At 48.7% G+C, this 25,879-nt stretch overlaps 1 protein-coding gene across 2 annotated transcripts in view; it reads right to left on the reverse strand.

Moving 5' to 3' along the window:
* The window catches only part of KCNIP3 (potassium voltage-gated channel interacting protein 3), an 80,470-nt gene that overhangs the window by 11,746 nt on the left and 42,845 nt on the right, over positions 1-25,879 (reverse strand). The window contains exon 1 of one of the 2 annotated variants that reach the window (XM_036074875.2): positions 14,004-14,272. The exons of the other annotated variant lie outside the window; for it this stretch is intronic. Within the exon in view, the coding sequence (XP_035930768.1) occupies positions 14,004-14,106 (103 nt within the window). The 5' untranslated portion in view covers positions 14,107-14,272. Of the gene's footprint in view, positions 1-14,003; positions 14,273-25,879 lie in introns of those variants that run through there. 2 annotated transcript variants of the gene reach the window in all.

Below are 25,879 nucleotides of genomic sequence, written 5' to 3' on the forward strand. Positions count from 1 at the left end.
ACAAGCAGGGGGAGTGGGAGAGGGAGAAGCAGGCTTCCTGCCGAGCAGGGAGCCCGATGCGGGGCTCGATCCCAGGACCCTGGGATCATGACCTGAGCCAAAGGCAGACGCTTAACGACTGAGCCACCCAGGCGCCCCAACATTTTTCTAATTTCTTTTGGAACGGCATGCATCACTTCTACAACACATCAAGCTATAGACAAAACAGCACTGAGTGCCTTGCTGAACAGCAGGCTCACAGAATTACAGAACTCCCCACTGAAATGGGGAGCACGACCCCCCTGCACTGTCATGGCCCCTGGCCTCCCCTGGTGTCCCACAAAACAGTAAGCACATGATTATCTCACAGCTGCTCGCTCGCTCCCACTGCAGGGTGAGTGCTGTGAGCCACCCTGCGCTGCCCACCCTGTGCCCACAGAGCTGAGCGCAGTGCCAGACGTAAGGCACTGTGAACCGGAGCACACTGAGCCCTGTGCTGGGCTGCCCCACACCCGGGCCTCGCCCACAAGTCCTGCTGGCTCTCGCTCAGGCCCACCGTGCCCTGCAAAGTGCCCAGCAATCAGGCTCTGTTGCCTTGGTCCCACGTGCTCCTGAACTCCAAGACGGCTCTTTCATACCTTCCTTCTCTTTAAATTCCCAGTGCCTCCTCCCCCATCCTTTGTCAGGTTGCTTCCTACATCATTGAGAAAACAGAAGTCACAGAAGAAAATTTCTCCAAGCTCCCACCCCCACATCTACCCATCTACCTGTATTGGCCCAAACATCTGCTTTCCCTTCTTCTCTGGGAACGAACTGTCCTGGTTCTTGGCCGAGGCAAACCCCTCCACCTGTACAGTGGGTTCCAGCCCCACTGTCTCAGGCATGGGACAGCAGCAAGCCTCCCCACTCTTTCCTCATCATCTTTTTGCTCTCCCTTCTGGATCATTCCCATCATCATGTGGACGTACTGTTAAATCTGGCAATCCTTAGTCAAATTAAGTATAGGCAAACCTTGCAAGCCAGCCACTCTACTCTGCGTAAACATCCCAAATGGAATCTTAGCCATCTAAGGGGACTCTACAAGGATGTTCATGGTAATAGTATTTTTGATGGGGGAGTTGGAGGCATCCAGGGCTGAATCACAAGCAGGATGGGCGGGCACAACTGGAGGTGCACAGCAGTGAGAACCGTGCAGTGGATTAAAAGGACACACAGCGGCATAAATGGATGTTAAAAATTGGTTGCTTACTTCAACTAAGAGGCAGATGTTTCAGAGTGGATGAAAAAGCAAGACCCAACTATATGCTACTTACAAAAAGGATACTCTTAAATCACAGCAACAGATGTAAATTAAAACAGTGGAATGAATAAAAAACCTGGTGTGGCTACATTAATAGTAGAAAAAGTAGACCTCAAGACAAAGGGTACAACTAGAGACAAAGAGGAACATTTTAGAATGATACAAGGATTAATTCATCAAGAAGACAGAGCAATATGAAATATATACATATATCTAATAACAACTTTAAAATACCTGAAGCAAAAAAATTCAAAACTAAAGGGAGAAACAGATAAACCACAGTTACAGCTGAAGATCTTTTTTTTTTTTTTTTTTTTTTTAAAGATTTTATTTATTTATTTGAGAGAGAGAGAATGAGAGAGAGAGAACACCTGAGAGGGGATAGGGTCAGAGGACGAAGCAGACTCCCTGCCGAGCAGGAAGCCCGATGCGGGACTCGATCCAGGGACTCCAGGATCATGACCTGAGCCGAAGGCAGTCGCCCAACCAACTGAGCCACCCAGGCGCCCACAGCTGAAGATCTTAACACGCTTTTCCAGTAAATGGTACAAGTAAAGCTACAAAAGACTTGAAAAACACTATCAACCAATTTGATCAAATTAATATTTATAGAGCCCCATGCCTAACAACTATAGAATACACATTCTTTTCAGGAGCACATCCTATGGTTCCCAGTATATACCAGATGCTGGAATATAAAGCAAAACTCTGACCACAATGGTATTAGATCAAAATCCCAAAAAACAAGATAGGTAAAAAATCCCAAATGCTTGGAAATTAAACAACATACTTCTAATATACCCATAAGTCAGAAAGGAAAAGCACGAGGAGAGTCTTGACATATTTTGCATTGAATGATAATAAAAATGCAGCATACCAAAATTTTCTGGATGCAGGTAAAGCTGCATTTAGAGGGAAATTTATAGCTTTAAGTGACCTTACTAGAAAGGAAGATGGGTATAAAGTCAATGATATAAACTTCTAGATCTAAGCTTTTCAGAATCCAGAAAAAGAGCAAATTAAGTTCCAAGTTATTAGGATAAAGGAGATAATAAAAATAAGAGTGAAAATCAGTGAGAAAGAAAACAGACCAACATAGAGGAAAAACCAATAAAGTTATTAGGAAACCCAATAAGCGAGCCATAGGCGAGGAACACGTATGTGCGGTACATATATCCGTGGTACATGAGCCTTATATCTTATACAAAAATTAACCCAAAATGGAGCATAGATTTAAACATAAGACATAAAACTATAAAACTTCTAGGAAAAAAAGACACAGGAGGAAATTTTTATGGCCTGGGTTTAAGCAAAGAGTTCTTAGACACAACACCAATACCATGATCCATAAAAGAAAAATTGTTAAGTTGTACTTTTTATTTTATTTTATTTTTTGGGTAAATTGTACTTTTTAATAACAAAACTTTCACTCTGCGAGAGATAAAAGAGATAAAAAGGTAAACTACAGACTGGAAGAAAATATTTGCAAGTCATATATCCGACAAAGAATATCCAGATCATATGAAGAACTCTCAACACTCAACAGTAAGAAAACAACTCAAACGAATAAGTGGGCAAAAACTTGGTCAGACACTTCCCTAGAGGACATACTGGTGGCAAATAAAGCACATAAAAGGTGTTTAACACCACTTGCAATTGTGGAAATACAACCTAAAACCACAAGGAAATGCTACTACACACCTCTTAGAATCACTTAACTAACAAATATTGACAATACCAAGGGCTAGTAAGGATATGGAGTAACTGGAACATTACACTTTGCTGGTGGGAATGAAAATGGTACTGCCCATCTGGAAATCAGTTTGGCAGTTTCTTATAAACATACACTTACCATATGACCCAGAATTCCTACTCCTGGGTATTTACCCATATGAAATGAAACTACAGTTTCATTTCTATGAATGTATTATACATTCAAATATATACATTATACTATGTATTATATTACACAATAACGTTTATGCAAATGTTTAGAGCAACTTCATTTATGATCACCCAAAGCTGGAAATAACCCGAATGTCCTCAACCAGTGAATGGATAAACAGCGTGTGGTGCATTCCACGGTGGAATACCACTCGGCAATAAAAGTGATCGAACTATTGATACACGCAGCAATGTGGATGGACCTCAAATGCACGAGCTAAGTGAATGAATCCAGACTACGCAGTGTATGACTCACTTAAATGACATTCTGGAAAAGATAAAATTGCAGAAATCATAGGGAAAGACAATCTATCAGTGGCTGCATGGGGCTGTGGCACATGGGACATGTTGATGACAGAAAAGGCAGCAGGAGAGAATTTTCTGTGTGATGGAATTGTTCTATACCTTGACTGTGGCAGTGCTTACATTACTATGCATTTGTCAAAATTCATAGAACTGGACACCAAAAAAGGGGAACTCTACTGTATATAGATTAGAAACAAATGAAATAGAAACTAGAGTAATTGCCTATAGGAGTAGAAGGAAATGGGGGGATAAAAGGGAAAAAATAAACAAAATAAGAGAGGGGTTTAAAAGGGTCAAGACTGATAATGTCTCCTGAACTAAAGAAGATGAATAACTTAATCCTCTGCCCCTAAGGGTCAAAAAATAAAACAAAAATCCCAAACCTGTTGCTATTTCTTCCTCAACCCTACTGTCCCCTCCAGCTATTTCTTTCTTCTCTTCTTCTTTAACTCACTGTCTTTACTTCCTCTCCTATTCTCCCTTGAACTTAACTCCTATGGGGCATTGACCCCACCAGTGCACACAAACTGCTTTTCAAAGAATCACCAGTGATCACCATATTGCTAGTCCAGTGATCAATACAGTAATCCTGACTCCTAAGTCATAGAAGGGCCATACAAGAATGAAAATTACAGTGACACCATGGATGGACCTTGAGAGCATTATGCTAAGTGAAATAAGTCAGGCATAGAAAGACAAATACTATATGACCTCACTTACATGTGGACTCTAAAAAAAGCCAAACTTACAGACACAGAGAGTGGACTGGTGGTTGCCAGGGCAGGGGGTGGGGGAAATGAGGAGATGTTGGTCACAGGATACAAACTTCCAGTTATAAAATGAGTAAGTTATGGGGGTCTATGTACAGCATGTTGACTTCAGTTAAGAATACTGTGTTGTATACTCGAAAGTTGCAAAGAGAATAGATCTTAAATATTCTCACTCCTCCCCACACACACAAAAGGGTAATTATGTGAGATGATAGATGCATTAATTAACCTTATTATAGTAGTCATTTCATACATTTATATAATTTTTTTTGGTTTTGAGGTTTTTAAAAAAAGATTTAATTAATTAATTAATTAATTGAGAGAGCGAGTGAGCAAGCCGGGGGGGGGGGGGGTGGAAACAGAGGGAGAGAATCCCAAGCAGATTGCACGATGAGCGCAGAGCCCCATGTGGGGCTTAATCCCACAACCCGAGATCACAACCTGAGCTGAAATCAAGAGTTGTACGCTCAACGAACTGAGCCACCCAGGTGCCCCTCTACAATGTTATATGTCAATTATATCTCAGTAAAGCTGGAAGAGCAAACAAAAAGAAAATTACATGCCCATTTCACTTTTGAATGTAGATATAACCTTAAACAAAATGTTAGCTAACTGAATCCAACTGTACTAAAAAAACGTACACCATGATCAAGGTTTTATCTGTAATATGGAGGGAAAAATCATATGAAAACCTTAATAAAGAAAAGGCATTTGATAAACATCCACATCTATTTATAATTAAACGAACAAAAACTTTAAGCAAACTAGGATTGAAGGGAACTTTCTTAACTTGATGTAGCTTATATTTGCAAGTTACATATTTATTTACAGAAAATATTAGACTGAATGGCAAAGGCTGAGACACATTCCCGTTAAGATTTGGGACAAGCCAAGGTTGGCCGCGATCATCCCTAATAGACATCCTGCCAATGCTCTAAGGAAATTTCAAGAAAGAAAGAAATAATATAGAATTGGGAAGTAAAGGATAAAACTAACATTACTTGTAGATGTTTGGTCCCTACAGGGACCAAAAGAATCAATATACATGACAGTTTAGTAAGGTTGCCAGATATAAGATTAATTTACAAAAATCAATAGCAATTTTCTATACAGTAATAACCACCTAGAAATATAATTAAAAATATAACATTCATGATAGCAATAAAAACTCAAAACTATCTAAGTATTAACCAAAATTCAAAGGACTTCTCTAAAGAAAGGTAATCTGAATAAATGAGACATTCCATCTTAGGACCACATAATATAAAGATGTCATCTCTCCCCAAAGTAATCTGTAAATTCAATACAATCCCAATTAAAAATCCAGTTGGACTTTTTGAGGACCTTGATAAAATCACTCTGAAATGCATATGGAGGAACAAAAATCCATAAAAATCTAGAAAGGAAGAGTATAGAGGGGATTTTTCCCAAAATACGAATACATTTTCACAGTCACTGTAATAAAAGTTGTGTGGTTGGTACAAGAACAGAAAAACACACCAAAAAACCGACCAGAGAGCTCAAAAAGAGACCGAGGTATAGCAGGAACATCACAGAAGATTTGTGCGAGGGTCAGATTGTTTAGTAGGTGGTTTTAGGTGGTTTTAGGAAAACTGGCTCAGCATGGAAAACTGGCTCAGCACAGAAATCTGGATCCCTTTCTCACCATGTAAAAGTAGGCTCCAGATGAAGCAAAGACCCAAACGTGAAAGGTAAGCTATAGAGTTAAAATGTAAAAGAATCCCTTGCTAACCTAAGGGTGAGGAAAGATTTCTTAAAACTTCAAAAGTTCAAACCATAAAGAAAAAAAAATGGATGAATTTGATTACATCACAATTAAAGATTTCTGTTCAAAAAAAGGGCACCATGGCCAGTTCGAGACACTCAGCAGAATGGGAGAAGACAGTGTATAAAACGGTCGAAAGAAGAATATCTAGAATAATCATAAAAAAAAAAACTGGAAAGATGAATAAATATGGGAAAGATGGCTCAACCTCATTAATAAACAGGAAGATGCAAATTACATTGAGAATACAGCAGCTAGATTGGCAGGAAATAATAAAATGAAATGAGGTTGGGGCGCCTGGGTGGCTCAGTCGGTTAAGCTGCTGCCTTCAGCTCAGGTCATGATCCCAGGGTCCTGAGATTGAGCCCTGCATCGGGCTCCCTGATCGGTGGGGAGCCTGCTTCTCCCTCTCCCTCTGCCTGCCTCTCTGCCTACTTGTGCTCTCTATCTCTCTGTCGAATAAATAAATAAAATCTTTAAAAAAAGGTTTTATTTATTTATTCGACAGAGAGAGACACAGCAAAAGAGAACCTCAGAGACAGGCAGGCTGGGGATGTTCTAGTTCTGGGGGTGGGGAGGATAGGTTCATTGGTGTTTATTATTCTTTTTAATGCACATATCAAATATATATTTGAATTTGCTAGAGGTTAATCAAAATGTTTAAAAGTAATTAGAGGGGTGCCTGGGTGGCTCAGTTGGTTGAGCATCAGCCTCTTGATTTAGGCTCAGGTTGTGATCTCGGGATCCTAAGATGTGGGGCTCTGAGCTTAGCATGGAGTCTGCCGAGGTTCTCTCCCTCTGCTTGAGCTCGCTCCCTCTCTCTCTCTCTCAAAATATATAAAGTTTTTTAAATAAAAAAATAAAATATTTTTTTAAAAAGGTAATTAGAGTACCCAGAGCAAGAGAAAATGAGAGCGAGAACACACGTCTGGTCTGGACAAAGTAGGACACTTGGAAGAAAGGAAAAGGACAGCAATCCCAAAAGAAATGGCCAAAGGATACACATGGGCAAGTTAGAGGTGAGCAAACTGAAAAAGCTGATGGGTACACAAAGAGGTGTTCAAAATCATTAGTATGAAAATGCACCTGAGAACAACAAGGAAAAATGTGACACGCATGAAATCTGCAAAGTCTGAAAGCTACTTTAAAAGTCAAGACTCAGTTGGGGAATGTGGGCTACCTTCTCCCACGGCTCTAGACTCACTTGCCTGCTTGCCATCTGCACTTGGATGTCTAGGTGGTTCTCAAATGGAGCATTTCCAAACTGAGCTCCTGATCTTCCTCCCAAAACTGTTCCACCCACAGCTTTCCCCAGCTCCGGGGACGGCAACTCTGTCCTGTTGGGTGCTTAGGCCAAAACTCTGGGCGTAGACCTTCCTCCCAGCGCTCACTCCACAGGCATGGCCAGCCAGCTGTCTCAACTCCTGCCTCTGACCCTTTCTCCCACTTCCACTGTCCCCACCCTGGTCCAAGGCTCCAGCATCTCTCCTGGCCTGTTGCCCTGCTTCTGCCCTGGGTCCCGTAGGTCTAGTTTTCAAATAGTGCTAGAGGAAGCTGCTGGAAACAATATCCAGTGTGTTACTCTGTTCAACAACCTCCCCCAAGCTCTGAGTATAAAAATAACCAATAAATAACCAATAAACGCAGGCCACCGCCACCCCCACCCCTCCCTGGCCTGGCTCTGACCTCATCTCCCAGTCTCTCCCTTTGCTCCCTCTGCTTCAGCCATTCTGGCCCCCTTGTGCCCGGCAAGCCCACCGGGCACACTCCCTCTACAAGAAACTGCTTTTCCCTCGGAACTCACACCTCCTTCGTCTGCTCAAATGTCACCTCCTCAGAGGTGCCCCCCACCATTCCTATCTGTCCCTCATCTCTGTTCTACTTTTCTCCATTTGGCTATGATTCCCTGCCAGATGCATATTTTTCTCTTCCCTCGTGCTACGGACTGAGTTGGGTCTCCCCAAAATTCATATGTTGAAGCCCTAAGCCAATGTGACTATTAGGAGATACAGCTTTGGAGGTAATTAAGGTAAGCTGAGGTCCTAAGCGTGGGGCACTAATCCAGTAGGATGGGTGGCCTTGTAAGAAGAGGAAGAGGGATCTCACCCCCTCTCCTCCACCCCCACCCCCACTTTCACCCCCTCTACACACATATGCACAAAGCAAAGGTCATGGAACTGTCTGGAACTGTCTCAGGAGCAGGGGACCTGGCTTCTTCATCTTGACTCCCACAGCGTCCGGCCCAATCCCGGGCACCCCATGTGCTCTCAGGGGACACTAGAGACCTCTCCTGGCTCCTCCCCGAGGGAAATCCAAGGTTCATCCCTCTAGTTTGTTTCAGGGGAGATGCAGCCAGATCTCTTAGGACTCCCGGAGGCGTCACAGCACCTTCTGCAATTACAAGGACGACTGGCAATTAATGGATCTAAATAGCCATTTGCTCCAGCTTCCCTCCACACCCCGAGGAGCCGCGCTCTGCCAGACTGGGAAGTCAGCCTGCTTCTGCGGTCTCCCTGGGCTCAGCCCTTCTCCTGACCCTCCAGACGCTTGTCCTGGACACTACTCACCCCCCCCCCCCACTGATAACCAGGGGCTCAGCAACAAAGATTTAACCTCTCCATCGAACAAAAATTTGGTTAAAGGAGTGAAAGCATGAGGCTTTTAAAAATTTGTTCTTAGGGGCACCTGGGTGGCTCAGTCATTAAGCGTCTGCCTTCAGCTCGGGTCATGGTCCCAGGGTCCTGGGATCAGGCCCCGCATCTGGCTCCCTGCTTGGCGGGAAGCCTGCTTCTCCCTCTCCCACCCCCCCACCCCCCGCTTGTGCTCGCTCTCTCACTTTCTCTCTCTCTGTCAAATTAAAAAAAAAAAAAACTTTAAAAAAAATTTGTTCTTCAAAAAAACTTCTGTTGCTGTTCTAGAGCCGAATGTCCCCGCGTTATACAGCAAGCTGACAAATCACCAACGGGGCTCTCCTCCCAGGGAGTAGAAGTTCCAGTCCGGGATCCTGACCCTGTGCCACACAGCGCCCTCTGTGCAGGACCCACCGGCAGGGGCTTGGAAAAGGTGGCTCCAAATCTTTAATTCACTGAGCAAAGATGCACCAGGTCCTGGGTGAGGGGCATTTTTGGCCTACCTAGTGCCTGAGCCCAGTGGAGCTCCCTGGGCTGTCTCCACCTTTGCAAGCCTCCCTTGGAGGCGGCTGCAAAAGCTTCTCTTGCACCCCCTTGCCTTGCCAGCCAGCACCCATCTCTGTTCCCTTGCTGCAAAACTCTCCCACAGTGCTGTCCACATGGGCTGGCTCCAATCCTTCCTACCCCGCTGGCAGATCTCAGCCCTGACCGCCCCTGCTGGTCAGGGGATTCCTAGACCTGGAGGTCCCTCCAAGGAGCCCCAGGGACCACTGTGGGGCAAGACTCCCCTTCGAATGCCAGCAATGCCTCTTCCGTCTGTCAGGGCTTCAAAGTAAGACTCCGTTCAAGATTCCGTGACTGAGGCGCTTTGAAACCACTAGACAGGCAACAGCTGAAGCACTGACTTGGGGAGGGACCCCTCCCAAATCTTTGCCCAAATCTCCCATCGTACAGCAGCATCAGGCCTCAGGCTCCAGATTACCTCCCTGTCCCGCAGAAGCCACCCACCCGGAGCCCCACCTCTCTCCTTCCCTTTCCCAGAGCCCAGCCCAGGAGCCTCCAGCCAGCCAGTCAGGAGGACCTTACAGAGCACACAAGGAAGGATGCCGATCATGATGAAGGGCCCGTCAAGTGCATCCTCCTCCCCTACTAACTTCTAGTACATGGTTAGTGATGAGTGACACTGGGGGGGGGGTTGGGGCTAGGGCACTTTTTGGCAAGAAATAACAAGCGCTTGCTCTGTGCTGGGCATTGCTTTATGAGTTTGCACCCAGCCACACACTTAGTCTTCACAGGGGCTCAATGAGGGAGACTTTGGATTGGGACCCAGGCAGCTGCCTCCCCTCTGGGTGTCTGACACCCACGCTGTAAGACGCTGGGACGCATCTGCGGCTCCTTGGCCCTGCGGAGTTAGGGACGCATCCAGGACAGGTATGCCAGAGTTTGTACAAGTCCTGGCCCTGCCACTCCCTGGCTGGGTCACCTCAGTTAAGTGACTTACCCTCCCCAAGCCTCAGCTTCCTCATCTCTAGGATGGGCCTGCTGTTGAGGACAAAATTAGGATACACACAAAGAGGGGTGGGGCCCCCTCAAAGAGGGAAGAGCGGTGGTGGTGGGTCGGGCCGTGCCTGCCTCCCTCTGGGCACTCCCCGTTCTCCCCTTCACACCCCTGTCTCTTCACCCACCTATATCCCCACTGTCACAATTCAGCCTCCCTGTCCCCACCCCAGCCAGAGGGGTCCTCCCCTCAGAGGACATCTGCTCAGGGCTGTCCTAAAGGGAGGGCCAAGACACTGCATGACTTGTGCTCCCGCTGGCTTCACACTGCCTGGCATACAAAGGGTGCCCAATAAATGTGTGCTGGGGATGGCATAGAACTTACACTTACTCAACACCTGCTGTTTGCCAGGCAGTGCTGGGCACACTCTGGGCCCTAAGGGTATAGACACAAGTCCCTGACCCCCTCAGAAAGCCCATATGGGGTGGGGATGGGGTCACAGAAAATGTCAGGACAGCATCATCTACCACAACCCAAAGGGGTGGGGAGTCAGAGGGGTCAGGGAAAGTTCCCAGGGGAGATGGTGCCTCCAATCCAAAACCCATTACAGATGAGGAAACCGAGCTCAGGTAAGAAAAGTGACTCGCCCAAGTTAATGCCAGCATGTCAGTGACTAAGTCAGGCCTGAAAAGCAGCTGTCCTAGCCCCTGGCCACCTAGCCCCTAGTGCTCCTTCCAGAACAAGGCTTCTCAACCTTCCTACTGACATTTGGGCCTGATCCTTCCTTCTTGTGGGGGCTGTCCCGTTCACTGCTGGATGTTTGCCCTCTACCTGCAAGACACCAGTAACCCCCTCTCCCCAGCTGTGGCTGTCAAAAATGTCCCCAGACATTACCAAATGTCCACGGAAGAGCAAAACTGCCCTCCGTTGAGAGCTACTTGTTTAGAATTTAGGAAATCCGACCTGAGCTAAGAGGCAGTGACCAAAGTCAAGCCTCGGGCCCAGATGTGGACAAAAAGGTCTGGTGTCAGGGTTTGCAAACAAGCACCAAGAATTACCCGCCCAGGGTCACTTTTTACTGCTGGGCCCCACCCTGTGAATCCCTTAGACTTGAGTTCTGCTTTTCACTTTTCCAGTGCTTTAGTTCACCACACCCCTGTGAAATGGATAGGGGAAAATATGCTTTTATCCTCATTCTACAGATAAGGAAATTAAGGCTCAAGAATGTTAAATGCACCAAAGTCCCCTGGTAAGCTAGTGGCCGAACCCGGCTGGAATTCTCCGACAGAGTCACCCAATGGCAGAGACGGACAGGAGACCCAGGGCAGACAGAGGGCTTTTTATCATCTGCATCTACTTCTAGAAGGCTGCATCCCTAGAACCCAGATCCATTAGTTCCTGACAATCCCAGGGGCATCATAACTCTGGCAACTCACAGATGGGAACTACGGAGGCTCAGAGAAGACAAGAGACACACAACTGCTTGCACGCATGCTTGAGGGGAGCCGGGCACCAGCCCTCCTCCCTCAGTGCCCGCTCCCATCCAGGCTGGGGCTGCAAGGCATGGGCTCCTCACAACCCATCTGACAGTCCCGTAGACACTGCCTGGCCAATGGGCCTTCCAGGCTCTTAAAGGACACCACTCCCCATCATCATGCAACATCTGGAACTTAAAACTCCCTCCTTCTGATGTAGGAGGGGAGGCCTGTTTGAGTGAGAGAATGTTTTCAACCATGAATCAGTCCTGTTACTACGAGCAATCACTCCATTGCTAATTACTGGTGATGCCAACGGTTCACAAAGTTTGCGCATTTATTATATGCCAAGAATGGTGCTAGAGCCTTAAAGCCCCAGTGACTAGTTACACGTCTGCCACAGCCCACTTTACAGGGAACGAAACTGAGGCTGAGAAAGGTTAAGGGAGCTTTACAGCCAGCATGTGTGGGTGACAGCAGCCCCAGCTAAGACCTGGCCGACATTGAGGCTCTACATTCCTCCCACTACATCAACACATCAGAACTCCAAAGGGGGCACAAGTGGGCAACCATACCAGGAAAGAGAAACTCATTAGAGCCTGACGTGGGTTTTTTAGCAGGTTGAAGAAAGCATCTATAGTCTTGTGCATACTAACCACCTTGTAAAGAAATCCCTCTTCCTTAGAAATTACAAAGACAAATTTCACAGGCCCAGACCTGTGAGGGGGTCGGGCTCAGTTCAGAAGGTTTTGCAGCACCAAGTGGAATGAGACCACTGGTGCTCCTGGCCCCTTGGTGGCCCAGGAGGGTCCAGGAAACGGGGAAGATCAATGTAGGGGCCGTGGCTTGCCTGAGCACCAACCACCCCCCACACCCACCATAGACTCCAGACGGCAAAGGACAGGGTATGTGGGACAGACGAGTGCCCTACAGGAGCCATAGGTCCTCAGGGGCACAGCGGTGAGGATGCTTTCCCCTACCTCATCCCAAGCAAATGCATTTCCCACTAAATCCCCAGTCATAGATTCCCAGCTAGGGTCAGCATCCAGACAAGTGCAGGCCCAGCTTGGGCAATTTTCCTCTCCAAGTAAAATTTAAAGCTTAAGGCGGTACCTCTCAGAACCACCTAGATCACGTCTCTTCTCTCTGGGCCCCATGAACTCACCTAGAAAAGGTGTGATGGAGCCTGATGACTTCTTAGGGGCACATAGCCATGGACTTCAGCTAAAGAGTGAGCTCTAGGTTCTGAAGGCAAAATGGAGGAAGGGCCTTGCTTCCAGGCCCTGTGCCCCTTCCTGTCCTCAGTAGCCCTTGGCAGGGGTTTGGGGGCACATCCTCAGGCTGGAGGGGCTGCCAGGCAGTTCAGAGGCAAGGACAAGTCCTTCCCTCCTCGCCTGCCTGGACCTCTGGGTTTCAGTCCCAGGAGCTGGAGCCTGGCAAGGTCAGCAGAGTGCTGAGGCAGGCAGGATGCCCATCCTCCCCTGAGAGGACAGCAGGGGAGCAGGGGTAACATGAACAGGACAGGCTGGCCCCTTCCCCACAGTACAGAGGTATGGGGCTGCAAATGCCTCTTTGGAACTGGGGGGAGGGGAAGTTACAGCCCCGGTAGGTCAAGATCCCCTTAGAATGGGTGTGCCCTAGAGGGGCTCCTCCTCCTAACCTGCCCAGAAGTCTTAGGGAGGTATAGAAGGTTGGGAAGCAGCTCCGAGGGCGCCTCTCAGGGGTCCCAGGGAGGCTGTCCACTGTCTGATTTAAGAGTAGGTCAGTCTCCTCAGTTAATATTTTACTGGGACAGCAATGTGGTGCCCGAGGATTTGGTTACTGATCCCGTGGGCGTGAGCCTTGTCTAGGGATGTTGGTCGAGGGGAAAGGGGCTGCCCTATGATGTGGCTGAGGTCTCTTATCACTTGCCACCATCAGGTACCCCAGGCTGAGGATCCTTCCAGTCATCTTCACCCTGAGCCACCTCCCGCCAAAGAGAGGCCCGAGCCGGCTGTGCTCACCCGGGGCGGCTCGGACCGGCAGGCCTAGGATGGCTCAGTGTGTCACCAAGCATCTCGCTCACGCCCACCCCAAGCGCCGCAGCTCCATCCCCTCCGGGGCTCCTCGGAGCCCCAGGCCTCTTCGTCCTCTCAGTCCCAGGCCAGCCCTCGGGAGTCCGGAGGGGGCGGCGGCTCAGGCGGCCAGTGCCGCTGAGCGCTGTGCGCCCGAGGGCCGCACTCGCTGGGCCCGCGGACCCGCGCCCCGGAGCGCGACCGCTGCTCCCTCCCCACACACTGCTGGCCCCGGCGGAGCGGCGGATGGCCACGCGTTACCTTCCATGGACATGGGCTCCAGGATGCCGAACTGCTTGAGGACGGCGATGAACAGCAGCACCACCACGGCCATGGCGCACAGCTCCATGCCCTGGATGCCCATGGCGACCCGAGCTGCCCGGGGCCGGGGCGTGCCCCTCGCCCGCGCGTGCCTCGGGAGGCGCCGGGGCCCGTGCAGCCCGCCCGGCCTCTTGGGGAGGCCGCGGCTCACATCCCCCGGCAGGCGGGGCTGCGGGTGTCGACGGGGCCCGGGCCCCGCGGAGGGCGGCGGCGGCGAACTGGGCAGGCCCGGAGGTTAGACGCGGCGCGGCAGCAGAGCCCGAGCGCAACTTTCCGAGTCAGCCGGCAAACTTCGAGGCGCAGCGGCGGCGGCGCGGAGCGCAGCTCGGGCGGCCGGCGCGGGCCAGAGACGCCTCCATGGCGGGCGCGGGCGCCTCGCCTCTTTCGCCCCCTCTCCAGCCCCGCGGGCGCGGGGGCGCGGGGGCGCGGGGGCGCGGCGGCGGCGGGGGTCCCGGGCGCTCCCGGCCGCCCCAGCCGCCATCGCGGCTCGCCGCGCGCTCATTGGCCTAGGCGCGGCGACCACCCGGGGAGGCGTCCCCTGCGGCCTGCCCCCCCCACCCCCGGCGCGAGCCCGGGAAGGGGCGGAGGGAGGTGGCCCCGCCCCACGCGGCCCAGCCCCCGGACGGAGCCTGGCGCACAGCCACCGCCACCCTGCCGGTCCCAGGGAGGCCGCGCGGTCGGTGGTTTCACCCAACTGCCGGTGCAAGGTGGGGGCTGAGTGGCTGGGGAAGGGGCCGGGGACCGGAGAGGAAGGGAGCCGCAGCATCGCTCTCTGTGAGTAGTCGGGGCTCCAGACTCCCGGCTGAGGCGTGCGGAGCCTGCCACTGCCGCTCACCGCCCCGCGGGCCAGCGCAGAGCCGGCCTTCGGGGGATCGGGGAAGCCCTCTCGCCCCGGGGTATTTCCCACACCATCAGGTCTCCGCTCGCGACTGAACGTGGCCCTGGTCTGGCCCCCGCTGAAAATGAAAAAGTTGGTATCCAAAGTTATCCAGTTCCGGAAGCCCACGTGCGCTCCAGGCTTTTGGAGGGAGTGTGGGATTTAGCCTTAGAGACTCTTGATTTTGCTGCGTGACCTTGGTCGAGTCACGGACATGCAGACTCCTCCTCCATACAGAGGGGCTGGTGCCCGCCTGCCTTTCTGGCTGTGGGAAAGAGCTGAACGGATGCCAAGTGCAACGCGAGGGCAGTGCACAGGAGCGCTAATTCGTTTGTGGATCGCTCTCTTCCTGCCTGGGGGCACTGGGTAGGAAAGGAAGGAGAAAGGAAGGGGAGGGGAGGGGGCGTAGCAGGGCGGAGCCCGGGATCCTTCAAGTCCCCGAACTCCCGGACTTGAGGGCGGGAGCCGTGGCTCTCTGCTGCCCTCCCGCGGGCGTTGCGCTCTGCGGGTGAACTCGCCAGCCCCGGGCTTAGAGGGTCCGAAGCGCGCGGGCTGCTTCGAACGCCAAGTTCTTTAGTTCTCCTGCCGCTGTAGTGGAGGGGGTGATCCAGCCCCGCTCCACGCCTGTTTGGACCTAGGGCCTGAACAATAGTAGCTTCCATGTACGAGCCTCTGCTACCCACTCGGTTATTCGTTCAACAAATACTGAACGTATACTGCGCCCCAGGCACAGAGCTCGCGGGTGCCCGGGTGGGGCGGGAAACAGCAGCTTGTATGGATGAGGGCCCTTCTGGAGCTGGCATACAGGAGCCAAGCCTTTAGGTTTACTCTTAATCCCTAAGGGCTGCCCCAGTGGGCATTTCTCGTCCCCATTTTACAGTTAAGGAAACCCACCCGAGGGTGGACTGGGGCAAGGGCACAGGTGCAGCCCAGGCCTCCTGGATTCCAGAGCAGATGCTGGCCCAGCATACCGCACAGTTTCCAGTGGAAATGGATGGGAGAGAGGCTGCTGGGTTTCTTCTGGCCTGTGCAGTTCAGCCTCAGTATTTAACACACCTGGTTAAAAGTCTGAGTTATTGGAGATATTTTTAAAGAACTGTAAATGCACAGCTTTCAATTGCATTTAGTGGGCATGCGGTGAGTTTCCACTGACCAAGAGTTCTAAGCAGAGACGCTAATGATTGCCAGAGAACACAGCTCTGTTGGAGCACATGAGTTGCTAAAGTGTTAAGTCTAGAAAGGCTCAAGATGCTCCCGTACTCTAATTTACACACTTATGTGCTGAGTAAAATCTAGCCTGTGTCCCAGCTAGTTGCCACCAATCCTCAATCAGTGGTCTGGTTAAGAGTACATTAACCTCTCTAAGCCTTTTTCCTAAAATGGGGATGACAAGCCAACCTCTCCAGGGGCTTGTAAAGGATCAGGTGAGACAAGGGCTGGCCTGTGTCACAGGCTCTGATGGCCCCTTATGATGTGCTCTTGGAGCTGGGTATGTTCAGGGTGCCAGATGTGAGATAGATGGGGGGACAGAGAACTGAGCAAGCAAAGGAAGCCATATGAAGGGTCCTCCTGAGGCTGGTCCACCCATGCTCTCCTGCCTCAGTTTCCCCTGGTGCTCCTGAGCATCTTCCCTGGGAAAGCTTCAATGACTGCTCATAAACACTGAGCTATAAATGAGACATCGATCCCCTGGCTCTGCGGCGTAAAATATTAACGATGCCTAAGTGGATACCAGGGATGAGAGCAGAATGTCCGCTCGGCATTAGCAGCCTGGGCCATGGGCCTAATGGATGGGAAGCTGACTCCCCCGCTCACTCACTAGCTTGGGGCTTGCCAGCTCTGGGGCCAACCAGATCCACTGAGGCTGGGCTGATGGCCCCATCACACTCCCTGCTTCCATAGGACCTGGACAGGGAAGCTGGCAGACAAGCCCCTAGACTCTATACATCCTCCCCACACCCATGAAGTACCAGGCCAGGCCTTTCCCAGCTGCCTGTAGCTCCTTGGGCAGCTTCCAGCTGCCCCCTCCCTAACAGCTCCCAAGTGCCTCCTATGGCGGGGAGCATGCTGGCTGTTGACAGTGATCCCTGCCAGCTCCCTGCCTTGGGGGAGGGGCACATACAGAGAAATCTCTGCGGCACAGGGTGCTGAGGACTGCCAAAGAAGTAGGGAAGGACGAGGGGCAAGGTGGGGGGAGCAGCTCGCGCTACCCCAAGTGATAGTAGAAGGCTGGGGAGCTCTGAGCCCTCACCTGGAAGACTTCAGGATGTCTGGGAGGCTCTGGGAGGCCCTGGTGTCCTGGTTTAGGAAGTTTTTAGATCTCCAGCTGTTTTGGGCTGGTCTGGGGCACACCTCGAACCTAGCCTTGCATCCCACAGCTGAGATCCTGGTCTTCCTATGCCTGGCATATTGATACTACTCCAGTTCTGCCTCCAGGAAGCCTCCCCAGATTATGCCAGCCCTGCATCACCCCCCTTCTCCTCAGAACCGCCACGGCCTCCGCTGCCTGGACCCCGCCGTTCTGCATCATGTTTTGGCTGTCTGCCCAGACATCTTCCATGTCACCCCATGCTTCTCCTCTCTCATCATAGCTGCGCTGTCAGCTCCTGTGGGTTGGGACCCTGTCCATTTGACCAGTATTAATTGGGTGCCCCAGCCCGCTACTGACCACCTAGCTGCCCGAGGATTTCAAAAGGTCTTTTGACTTTTAAGGGAGGGACTGGGCCACACATATGCTGTTTGAGGGACCCACGCCCAGCAAACAGCTCAGCAAGTTGTTCCTGTCTCAACTCTCCCGGAGGGCAGGCCACCCTTTGTTCTAGTGCATTCTACTGGGCAGAACAGTCATCATTCAATTTATTTCTCCTCATATCTCATAGGAACCAGACAAGAATGTCCACAAGTGGAATTCCACACCGCAAAGAAATGCCTCTAGGACTCCTCCTCATGGATGTCCCAAGGCTCCTCAAATGTGGTGCATTCAAAGCTAAACTGTCAACCTTCCCCCAAACCTGCCTTATCTGGTCAGGCCAAAACCCTGGCTTAGCCTGGAATTCTCCTGTCCCACTTCTGCCCAGTTTACCAACAAACTCTGGCACTGTGTCTCTTTCTCATCCTTCTCAGCTCCACTGCCACCAGCCTGGCCATGCCATTGTCTTTTTCTCCTGGACTCCTGACATCAACTGCCAGCAACTCTTCCCATCTCCATTCCGTCGTCCTCCTGTCTCTCCCCCTGACCACCCATAAGGGTGGTCACCTCAAGATGGACATCAGATCCTGTTTTTCCCTTGCTTAAAACCTCTAGTGGCTGGCTGACTCAACACTGGTTGTGTTTGTCTGCTCGACATTCCTCTCCCTGATTTGGTGACAGCCCTCCAATTTCCTTTGTGGAGCCCCCTGCCCCTGCCGGCCTCGGTCCAGTGATTTTGGAGGTTTGGGGATATAACTAGTCAACCAACACCAATTCCTCTTTGCCCACTGCATACCACCCCTCCACTGCCATAGTGATTGGTTCAGGGGTGGGTACCAGCTGGGAGCCAGGACAGTGAGAGACCTCCATGACTGGCTCTGGGACAAGCAGGAGAGAGGCACTCTCGTTCACTGTGGCAGCTAAATGACCACCTTGCCACCATGTGGGGACAGGAAGCTGGAGAATGAAGTTATTTCTTGAGAAAACAAAACAAAAGATAAATAGCTCAAGTCCAGTTGACAATGTTCTATGCCTTGACCCAGCTGTGCCTCATGGCACAGCTAAACCTATGTCTTTCAGTTATATAAGCCAAGAAATCCCCCTACTGTTGCTTAAGCCAATGTGAGTTGGGTTGCTGTTCCTTGCAACCAAAAGGGTCTTAATCAATGCAACCCCCATTACTCATAGAACAAAGACCAAAATCCTTAATATGGCCCATAAGAGCAGCTAACATTTACTAATAACTCACTAGGTACCAGGCACTTCAACACCACTCAGCTTCGTTTCTCACAGCTCCCCGTAAGGTAGGAACTTGATAAGAGGAAGAAGTTGAAGTACAGAGTGCTTAATTCTTTGCTTAAGGGCACACAGCTGAATACGCAGCATCAGAATTTGAACCCAAACATTCCAATTCCACAGCCTGTGATTTTAATTCAAACCTGCCATGCCCCTCTACACCAGTGTGGTCGGGCCCTTCCTCACATGTCCCAAGCCACACCTGCAGCTTCCTGAATAGGCCCAAGACTCTCCCACCTTCAGATCTCTTCGCATGCTCTTCTCTGAGCCATGAATGTTCTTCCTCCTCCTCCTCTTCCGTTTCACCCAGCTAATTAGTGCCTACTTGTCCTTTGGGTCTCAGCTTAAGTGTCACTTCTGCAGAGTATCTTCCCTGACCTGCTCCCCCTTATTAGTCTCTGCTATGCTATGCCCCCCATCCCCGTCCCGCTTTGCAGTTCTCACAATGTGAGTTAGGCTATTTACTTATGTGTTCATTTATTTGTTTCTGTTCTCCCACCAGATTGTAAACTTCCTGAATGTATAAGTTGTACCTGCCTCAACGTATTTATAAAATAATTAATGGGATGTCAAATGATGCTTTTCCTTCAATTATTTCAGCAGGGGCTGTCCTGGTATCACTAGCAAGAGCACCAGACTAGGAGTCCAAGAGAACCAGGGCCAAGTCCCTAGTTCCAACCCTAACCTGTTGGCAGAGTTGGCCAAGGCACACCACCTCTCTGAGCTTCCCTTTTCTTCTTGTAAAATGGGGTCACTTGGTGAATTTACCTGCCTGTCAGAAAGTGAACTATGAGAATCTGACAAGCTGATGGATGTGAAAGCATCCCAAGACAGGCATGAGGGACCCTGTTCCTGGAGATGCCCACTTCCTCAGAGCCAGAAACACCTAGGAAGTGACACCAAAGTGGTCTACTTCTCTTTACCTTATGGTATTGCACAAGTCTTCCAATCAAACAGACCTCTGGGGTCTGTTTGAACCCATCCACACAGTCTCTTCTCTGGCCCAACTTCAGATTAAATGTGGGAGGTCTGTGGCTACAGGTAACAGAAAGCCTCCATTCCTTTAACTTAAACCATAAGGAAATATACCATGTCACACACAGAAGTCCAGCAGGAGGGTGGCTCCAGGGACAATCAGCTCAGATTCAGGGGTATCATTAAGGACCTGGGTTCATGTATCTACCTACACCTCCAGGCTCAAGACATTAACCTTACCCACAGCCTGTTCCCCTCATGACCACAAGATGGGTGCCTTGTTCCAGACATCACATCCTGACGTGACAATGTCCTGGGAAAGATGGGATCCTCTCTTCCTATGTCTCTTTTTTTTATAATGAAGAAGACTTACCCGTTAAGTGTCTCATGAACACTTCTTCGTGTTTCATGGCTGGAATTATTTCACATGCCATGCCTAAATATGTTGTTGGCAAGAGGAATAAGACAACCACTATAGAAGAGACCACTAGCTCTCCACCAAAACTCATTCTCCTCTCTCCTACAGTTAAAGAGCCTTAACTAGGCACATGGTTGCCCAGTGGTGACAGCATTTCTCAGACCCCTTTGCAATTAGTTGTGGCCATATGACTAAGTTCTTAACAGTAGAAGAGATGGGTGCTGCTTTGGGGATGGAGGCCTTAAGTCAGGGAGTGAGTCTCCTCGTCATTCTCTCTTCTCTTTTTCTTACTCGCTAGAACCCAGACATGTCGATGACCAGCCTCAGCCATGCAGATTATGACAAGTCTGGAAGGGGAGGAGGGTGTGGAGCCGCAAGAAGGAGGGGACTTGGGTCCCTGAATGACCCTCATGGAACAGAACCGCCCACCACGCTGGAACACTCAATGCTGAAATGTTAAGGAAGAAAGACATAAACTTAAAAAAAAAAAAAAAAAAGATCTCTCAAAGAGATGAAGTGAGGTGAGAGCTGGCTATTTTTGAAAATAAAGGTAGAAAGGAAGAGGGAGATAAAAGGTAATGAAGGCCTCACAATGTTGGAAAAGCAAACACTTGGACCAAACAGCAGAAATAAGATTGTTGCAGAAAGCATTTTTCAAAGGTCCTTTAAGATTTATCAGCCAAACAAAGATGGCCTCAAGTGAGAGACAGAAATGGGTAGAACAAGGAAGCCAAGAAATAAAGCAGCTATGGGAGAACTGTATTCAGAAAAGAACTTTGGCAGTAGTTACTGAACACAGAACTGACTGGAAGAAAATGGACCAGAAAATGACCAAGTCTTTGAGGGTATTACATTGTGGTAGAAGCCAGAAGTCTGGCCCCAAAAAGCCTGTGAGTAATCAAGACCCACAGTAACTCTTGGCCTTCCCAACTTGCACTAGCGGAAAACTTGGAAAGCTCTATGGCCCCAGAGGAGGACACACTTCCCAATGCCTACTTCAAATGTGGCCTAGAGGGAAATGGACAGGGACTGGAGGGCAAGGCTGGAACTGTGGAGGAGAGGGGGCAAGGTGGTGGACCCAGAGAACAGAACTAAGGTAGCTAGTTAAGCTTTCTCCTTCCACTGCAGGGTGGATAGCCCAAGAATCCTCACTATCCAAATCCACATGTTTTCTGAATTCAGATATGAGAGTTATTTTAGTAAGTTCAGGTCATGAGTAGTATAATGTATCATCCAAATCTATCAGATTCCTGAGTTTTGGATAACAAGTATGAGAACTCATGAGTGAAAGGTATTAGAAAATTATCTGAATTCAGTTCCAAAGTTTCGATCGGGAGGAGTTGGCAGAGCCACAAGGTGGATGGCACCTGAGCCCCGAATGTCTGCATGGAGTGGAGCCACTCACCAACCTGAACACACCTCAGGATGCTCACAGGAGAGAGAAATAAACTTTGTCCTTAGGCCACTGAGTTTTAAGAGTCTCATTGCTACAACGCCTGATCTAACTAATTAATGCAAACATGATGGCTCAGATCAATCAGGACCACCCCCAGGGGGAGGGAGAAGGCCCAGTTCTACTTGTGGCTGAAGGAGGAAGGGAGACACCTGAACCTGGGGCTAGAACCAGAGCTCTCTAAAGAGGGATAAAGTAAGGAGTAGATTGGGGCAGACAAGCTACAGTTTCTTCACTAATACCCCTCTCTTATAGTATCTAGGCCCAAGGCCCAAAGTCTCATCCCTCTACCCACCAAGTAAAGAGATATCAAGTAAAGAGAGTCCACTTCCTCCAACGCAGGGCTTTAAAAAGGCTTCAGACTGTGTCTCACCAGCCTCTACTGATGCTCTCTCCTTGGGTGGGGCTTAGACAAGTCAATGCCTCAAATATTTAGGGAGCCCTCACTCTGTGGGTAGTCCTGGTGAGCGTTCTACAGAGTCAGTTTCTTGTGGAGATCTTTCTTAGACGGGCTATTGGAAAAGTTCCTCGAGTTTGAGAATATTCACTGCTATTGACTGAGCCAGGTATCTGCTAGATGCTTTACAAGAATTACCTGGTTTCATCTTCATGTTGACCCTAACTATGGAGTAAATAACACCATTTACCCCTGTGGCAGAGACTTTTGGTTGCATAGACTTAGGATCTGTTCTTCCCTTCTTTCTCTCTAACAGAATCTTAATTTTGTAGGGGCAACAATGTGCTCTGCTGAAAAACTACATTTCCCAGCTTTCTTTGTGGCTAGAGCGGGCCATATGACATAGTTTGGGCCAATGAGATATAAGCAGAAGCCATTGGGTGGGTCTCCTAAGAAACTACTGTAAAGAGAGTGGGAGAGACTCAGTGGCATATGCCCTTTTGTCATTTCTCTCCACTCCTTTCTGGAATGGGTTATGATGGCTATACCTGGAGCCATGAGAGAAGGACACAGGCTCCTGAATTATGATGACTTGAGCTGCCAAACTAAACCTAACAGATACCTACCTCTGGAGTTGTCATTGCTTGAGAAAACTAAACCCTGGTCTCATTTAAGTCACCATTACTTAGGTTTTCTGTTCCATGAAGCTGAGGAGAAACTGAGGCTTAAGAGATGTACACCAAGTGCTCACCATGTAAGAGGCAAAGCTGGTGTTTGAATGTACTGTGAAGACAGTGCCACAGAGAGATGGGTGGTGTGCCTCACAACCCCTGCCTCCCCATTCGCCTCCTGTGCTGACCACATTGGCTCTTTGGGGCTCCTGCCTTGCCTGATGTCAGCCTGCTCCTTGCCAGTTGCCAGTCTTGTGACTGGGAGCTTCCTTCTAAATGTTCAATCCAACTGAAGGCTCCAGCTGTTTGTTCTGCTGCTCTTCTCACCACCTCTAGGTTGCTCCACCTTCCAGCCCAATGGTTGGGCTGGTTTTCTGGGCCCCAGTCCTCACCAGCACTCCTCTGCCTAGCTTTCTGCCTTTCCTCTCTGGCCCTGCTGCTTCAAGAACAAGCCTGGAGGCAGAGAAGCCCATGATGAGGACAGGGAAGAGCTTGGGTGAAAGGTGAAGGTTGCCTGCACCCAGGTAGAGGCTGAAGGACTGGAAAGGAAGGAACCTCATTGAGAGAAATGAAGGAAGCCGAAAGATTCTGCATACTCCAAATGCAGCCTGGGAGGAAAAGCTATAGTTTTTAGGGCTCTGCTCCTACAGTGATTTTCTCATAACTTATAACAAGAAATTTTTTTCGAAAAGATTTATTCTAGAGAAAGAGAGAGAGCACGTGCATGAGCGGAAGGGGCAGAGGGAGAGGGAGAGAGAATCTGAAGCAGACTCTATGCTGATCATGAAGCCCAATATGGAGCTCGATCCCATGAGCCTGAGATCATGACCTGAGCCAAAATCAAGAGTTGAATCAAGCTTAACTGACGCAAGTGCCTATATAACAAAACATTTTTTGAAATATTTAGATTGGGGGTGCCTGGGTGGCTCAATCATTAAACATCTGCCTTCGGCTCAGGTCATGGTCCCGAGGTCCCTGCTCAGCGTTCCTGCTGAGCTTCCCTTTTCTTCTTGTAAAATGGGGTCACTTGGTGAATTTACCTGCCTGTCAGAAAGTGAACTATGAGAATCTGACAAGCTGATGGATGTGAAAGCATCCCAAGACAGGCATGAGGGACCCTGTTCCTGGAGATGCCCACTTCCTCAGAGCCAGAAACACCTAGGAAGTGACACCAAAGTGGTCTACTTCTCTTTACCTTATGGTATTGCACAAGTCTTCCAATCAAACAGACCTCTGGGGTCTGTTTGAACCCATCCACACAGTCTCTTCTCTGGCCCAACTTCAGATTAAATGTGGGAGGTCTGTGGCTACAGGTAACAGAAATCCTCCACTCCTTTAACTTTAATCCTCCCACTCTCCCTGTGTGTTCCCACTCACACTGTCTCTCTCTCTCTGTCAAATAAATAAATAAAATCTTAAAAAATAAAATAAAATATTGAGATTGTTTTTAAATGACAGTGTAGCATATTGGTTAATAGTTCAGGCTTTGAAGACAGACTGCCTGGGTTCAAATCCTGGCTTTTCCACTTATTAGCCATGTGACCCTGGGCAAGTAACTTAGCCTCAACAAGACTCAGTTTCTGCAACTATAAATGGGAACGATAATACCTATGTCACAAAGTGAGTATGAGGGTAAAATAAATTAGTACATGCAAAGCACTTAGAACAGTGACTTTCCTTGAGGTATTCAATGGGGGCTGAAGTTCTGTTATTATCACAGAGAAAGGATTCATTGTATATCCTATCGACACTCAGAGACCAAGCAAGAACATAGGTGAGTTTGAACACATCTGTGCTTTTATTTATTTTATTTTTAATTTTTAAAAGATTTTATTTATTTATTTTACAGAGAGAGTGAGAGAGCATAAGCAGGGGGATCAGTAGAAGGAGAAGCAGGCTCCCTGCCAAGCATTATTATTGATTCTTAAAGGATCTTTGCTTCCCCCTTTTCTTTTTACCTTGTTGCAAAAACAGGTCTACATTCTTTTTGTTTTTACTAAGTGTCTTGAAATGGGCCATACAGATAGTTTAAGGAAATAATTCACAAAACACACATGTGCCTCATCCATATCCCTGTCCTCCTCAAAGTCATCAAATAATATAAATACTATATAAATGAATCATATGAGATTACCAATATTTGACTCTGTTTAACCTGATAAATAGATAAATAAATAAATAATTCAACATAAATGTGATGAGAGTCCCAGAGAACAGAAGAGAGTAAGAGAGAAGCAAAGAAAAACTTTGAAGAAATAATAGCCAAAAATTCCCAAATTTGATGAAAAACATAAATCTCTAGATACAAGAAGGTCAAAAAACTCCAAAATGATAAACATGAAGATATGTCCACCTATACACATCACAGTCAAACAGTTGAAATACAAAGACAAAGAGAAAATCTTGAAAGCAGCAAGAGGAAAATGACACATCACATACTGGGAACAATATGATTATTAGCTGTCTTCCCATCAGAAATAATGGAAATAGGGGCACCTGGGTGGCTCAGTCGGTTAAATGTCTGCCTTTGGCTCAGGTCATGATCCCAGGGTCCTGGGATTGAGCCCCATGTTGGGCTCCTTGCTCAGTGGGGAGCCTGCTTCTCCCTCTCCCTCTGCCTGCCGCTCCCCCCTGCTTGTGCCCTCTCTCTCTCTGGTCAAATGGATGAATTAAATCTCAAAAAAAGAAAGAAAGAAAGAAAGAAAGAAAGAAAGAAAGAAAGAAAGAAAGAAAGAAAGAATGGAAATAGCTGGAAAGCAGTAGAATGACATACTCAAGGTGCTGGAAGAAAAAAAAAAAAAACCTATCAACCGAAAATTCTTTATCTAGCTAAAACCATCCTTCAAAAATGAAAACAAAATAAAGACATTCCCAGATAAACAAAGACAGAGAGTTCATTGCTAGCAGACTTGCCTTATAAGAAATATTAAAGGAAGTCCTTCAGGCTGAAAGAAAGAAATTCAAATCCACAGGGCGGGGGGGGGGGGAAGAAGAGTGCCAGCAATTTAAATTCTGTGAATAAATTTAAAAGATTGAGTAA

The sequence above is a fragment of the Halichoerus grypus genome, chromosome 10 (assembly GCF_964656455.1).
Source record: "Halichoerus grypus chromosome 10, mHalGry1.hap1.1, whole genome shotgun sequence".
NCBI lineage: Eukaryota > Metazoa > Chordata > Mammalia > Carnivora > Phocidae > Halichoerus > Halichoerus grypus.